Genomic DNA, 4991 nt, shown 5'->3' with positions numbered 1-4991 from the left:
TGAATGCGAGTCAACAAACAAGATGACATGACCTTTCACCCATGACCCATCTCGAAAGGGTTAAAGTAAAACCACCTTGATTACAGTTTATACTAGGTGATCCTAAAGAAAATTGAATATGTCATATCAGACAAATGGTATGGTGAAACTGTACACAGGGGTAAAGACTATCATTCAATTTAAATACACTGTTCATTAAAAGGTGTTGAATATTTTATGATGTGTTTAGGTTATTTATGCTCATTAAGGTAAGCTTGCTTTTGTTACATGTAGAGTCACAGCTCCTGGAGCATCTTTTGAGTTGAAACTTCATCTGATTTACTTGATCAATGATGTGTTGCATCACTGGTAAATATGACTTTTTTTTCTTATTGGTCAAATTATCGCTGCTAAGGTGAATTTAAATGTATGTTTTGTATCTCCATAAGATAGCATAATACTGATTACATTAGTTTTAAGGCATGATGTTCTTATCTAGTAGATGTTAAACATCATTGCAAAGCAATACATACATTCAACATTCACATTGCTTATGTTTATCTTAGAGTTACCCCTTTCTGGTTATAATAAAAACTTAGATATGTGCCAGGAATACAACTAAAGTAGGTTTTATTAAGTGATAATCCATTTATATAAAAAGTAGCATTAAGTAAAGATGTAAATTATAGTGGTCTCACTTGTGGAACTTTGGATTTGTTTGTTTAATCTATCTACTCAGTGTACGTAAAAATGCAGAAGAATTAAAGAAAGCACTGGAGCAAGTTGTGGTTCCTATTTTCTGTACAACCAGTATTGGTATAGATGATGAGAAACAGCAGAAGCTTTCAAAGGTTAGTTAGCATTGTTTTATCCAAAACTAGCTTATCTATTAGATATACTTCCACAGGTTTCACAAAAGTGTTCTGTTTTAAGAGTAAATAAAACCAAAATTATGAGTAACAAATATTTTTCTTTCTTTCTTTTAAAGTTAATATATCATGTTGTGTTGTAGCCTGCAGAGTGCATAATTCTTCTCATCATTCATGGTATGATTATGTTTTACTGGCTTCACAACACTATAAATTGAAATTGCAATGTTAAGCATCGTCCCTCATGACAGATGACTCACTACTGTATAGTGGTACGAGTGATTAAAACAGGTGTAAAATGTTATCTAGTTTAACTAAGATTGTTTAAAGCTAAACAAATGTAGTTTGTGGCTACAACATCTGTTGTTTATGTATTATTATTATTATGTTTATTAGGAGTTGCTGATATTAATAGTTTACATAGCAACAAGCTAAGTCTTAAGTAACCTAGAGGGAGATAATGCTTTCTTGTTTTTCTCTAGCTGCTGAAACTGTGGGAGACAAATAACTATTTCTCAGAAGAAATCCTTGAGGTAATGTTTGTTAATCTGACCATAGTAAATAAGTTTAATAACCATTTAGACACACACACACAAGAACAATAAAATTAAAAAGTTTGAAAATTACCAAAACATTTATTTCCCAATAATGATGGTTTATTTCTTACATTTATGCAAAGTTATGCAATAATTGTTGGGTGTATCAATAGAACTATGCTAGGTTATGTAATAATTGTTGGTTGATGACTAAAACTATACCAGATTATATAATAATTGTTGGATTTATGAATAAAAACTATACCAGGTTATATAATAATTGTTGGATTTATGAATAAAAACTATACCAGGTTGTGTAATAATTGTTGTATGTATGAATAAAAACTGTGCTAGGTTGTGTAATAATTGTTGTATGTATGAATAAAAACTTTGGTAGGTTATGTAATAATTGTTGGATGTATGAATAAAACTATGGTAGGTTGTGTACTAATTGTTGTATGTATGAATAAATTATAATTGTTGGATGTATGAATAAAACTATGCTAGGTTATGTAATAATTGTTGGATGTATGAATAAAACTATGGTAGGTTGTGTAATAATTGTTGGATGTATGAATAAAACTATGCTAGGTTATGCAGTAATTGTTCTGTTTATGATTAAAACTATGCTAGGTTATGTAATAATTGTTGGATGTATGAATAAAACTATGGTAGGTTGTGTAATAATTGTTGGATGTATGAATAAAACTATGCTAGGTTATGCAGTAATTGTTCTGTTTATGATTAAAACTATGCTAGGTTATGTAATATTAGTTGTGTATATGATTAAAACTGTGCTAGGTTATGTAATAAATGCTGGGGGTATAGATATGTCATGTTATGTAATAATTATTGCATGTGTAAATAAAACAGTACTAGGTTATGCAGTAATTGTTGAGTGTTTGGATGTGCTATTAAACCAATACTAGGTTATGTACTAATTATTCGATGTTACTCGGACTATGCATGGTTGTGTAATTGTTGGGTGTATGAGTAAAACTTAAGTAATAATTTAGTGCTAAGTTATATAATGATTGTTGAGTGTATGATAAACTATGCTAAGTTGTATAATAATTAGAGGTTGTATTACTAAAACTATGCTATGTTAAGTAATGATTTAAATATATTATTCATGAGTTCAACAGTTTTGATAATTTGGTTACCAGCATAACTGTAAATTTGTGTTATGAATTAATGACTGTTTTATTATTTCAGCAACTTAAAAATCCATCTCAGTCTTTGGCAAATTACCAGGTGAGAATGTTTCTATACTTTTTCGTAAATTTTCTATTCACTGTTTAAGTTTGAAATCTATTCCTGGAGAGTTACAACAACTTAACTCTATCTGAACAACTGTGTTGAAGTGCATATGTCACAGTCTGTAACAGAGCTACATTCAAAATTTATAAGCTTTATTATCAATTTATGTCAATAAAATTGGCATGAAAATGTAGCTTATAAGTCAAATTTTTATATTATATAAGTTTTAACTTTTTAATTTTGAAAAGAAATACTTAAGAAAGTCTCAAACTTTATTTTTCTATTTCACGTGATGCATCTGAGCTCCAATTTCTCCCTTTCAGAATTTTCCAGTTCTATAAATTAGGCTTCTACACCATCCAGTCAATTAGAAACACAAACTGTATATAACTACAAGCAAGAACTTTCCGTATTTACTGAGATATCAACAAATTTATCAAACCCACCAGAAAAGACTCTTCCCCCTCTCTCTCTGACTTTCAAGATTGTTTCCTAATCAACTTTATATCACTGCTGGACATATTTATAACAAATAGAAAAAGTAGATTCTCCTCTTCAAAAGTCTCAATATTTTGTGTTTTCAGTTCTTCTTTAGTCGACAATAATCGATGGATTTGTGTTGATCAGATTTATTGACTGAACAGTAATGGAACTTTGTTTAATGTATTTATATCTTATTTAGAAAACTGAATAAGTTACAGTAGTTGTGGAACATTATTTTCTAGTGCCTGATGTATCTTTTGGTTCTAAAATCGATATTTGAAATCTACGTAAATTTTTCTCTCGATACCCAAACTTTTGAGACTCGAGACTTGGGATGCAAATGATCTCGTTTTTTGTGTGTACTTTTTATCAATTATAAGTTTTTTATCAAAGTAATTACCATGTAAAAATTATAAACTTAGCTTTAGTGTAACAAAACTTCTGTAAAATAAGATGTCTAAAATTGTGCTAGCTCAACTGCTGGTGTGAAATGTGGCATTAGATCACATGCTGTTTACATTAGCTCTACGGGAAACAGTTAATGGACTCCCACTGTGATTTATTGCTTTTAACATGAGGATTACTGCTGCAGTGGTGCATAGTACAGCAAATAAAACTATAAAATTAACAGAAAACAGATGTATTTTCTGTATTTTTCAGATTCTTATTTTACTGTACATTAATAATTACATGCAGTTAATGTTTGTAGAGAAAGTAAGAGATGAAATATAAAGTTTTACAAAAAAATTGATGATTATTCAGAAGATTCTAGAAGTTGCATGAATAAAATATGAAAACTGTAAGGTGAAAACAAGTATTTTTATTTGTAGCATAGGAATCACTTTTCAGTCATATTAACTCATTAAAGGCTTTGAAATTTCAGACAAATCTTTAGTAAAAGTACTTTGTTAAAAAAATATGTTTTCGTAAAACAGACTTATAATCTTAACTAAAAGGTTGCCAACCTTCATGAAGATTCATATAGTGAATTCAGAATTAAAGTATGTATAATTTTACAGTTTGAAGGTTGGTCAAATTGCTCAACATCATTCCCATAGGGTTAATTGAAGAAAATAATCTCATATTGTAATATTAAACTCCATTGATGAATATTGTTTCAAAAAAAATCTGTCTTGTTTAAGAAATTGCTTGAAAATAATTATCTTGATTGCTTAGACATAGTTTTATCTCAGTTTCAAAAATATTGATAGAGTCTTTTTGGTGTCATACTAACTTATTTCTTGTCCTGATTTTGGCCAGGTGTTCAGGTGTTCTTTGGTGTCAGACTACTGTGTGACACTAAATTATTTCTTGTCTGATTTTGGCCATATTTTCAGGTGTTCTTTGGAGTCAGACTACTGTGTGACACTAAATTATTTCTTGCTGAATACATTAGAATGGGCAGCAACTGGCTGTTGTGGAAAAAACAAGTTTAGGCAGAGTATTCATGATGAGTACACTGGAATGGGCAGCATTTGGCTGTTGTAGATTATTCATGATGAGTACACTGGAATGGGCAGCATTTGGCTGTTGTAGATTATTCATGATGAGTACATTGGAATGGGCAGCAACTGGCTGGTGTAGAGTATTCATGATGAGTACACTGGAATGGGCAGCATCTGGCTGTTGTAGAGTATTCGTGATGAGTACACTGGAATGGGCAGCAACTGGCTGTTGTAGAGTATTCATGATGAGTAAACTGGAATGGGTGGTAATTGTCTGTTGTAGAGTATTCATGATGAGTACACTGGAATGGGTGGTAATTGTCTGTTGTAGAGTATTCATGATGAGTACATGGAAGTGGGTGTAATTGTCTGTTGTAGAGTAGTTCTATGTAGTAGTACGTACGTACGTAGGTAGTAGG

At 30.7% G+C, this 4991-nt stretch overlaps 1 protein-coding gene across 1 annotated transcript in view; it reads left to right on the top strand.

Annotated features, from left to right (window-relative positions):
* LOC106468495 (calcium homeostasis endoplasmic reticulum protein-like) overlaps positions 1-4991 on the top strand; it is a gene marked incomplete at its 3' end in the record, with an annotated part of 50416 nt that overhangs the window by 25720 nt on the left and 19705 nt on the right. Inside the window, exons 6-9 of the mRNA XM_013928925.2 lie at positions 274-348; positions 719-830; positions 1331-1381; positions 2600-2638. Coding sequence (XP_013784379.2) covers positions 274-348; positions 719-830; positions 1331-1381; positions 2600-2638 — 277 coding nt within the window. The remainder of the gene's footprint in view (positions 1-273; positions 349-718; positions 831-1330; positions 1382-2599; positions 2639-4991) is intronic.

The sequence above is a fragment of the Limulus polyphemus genome, unplaced genomic scaffold (assembly GCF_000517525.1).
Source record: "Limulus polyphemus unplaced genomic scaffold, Limulus_polyphemus-2.1.2 Scaffold3026, whole genome shotgun sequence".
Lineage (NCBI taxonomy): Eukaryota > Metazoa > Arthropoda > Merostomata > Xiphosura > Limulidae > Limulus > Limulus polyphemus.
This window is presented reverse-complemented; position numbering and strand designations above follow the sequence as displayed.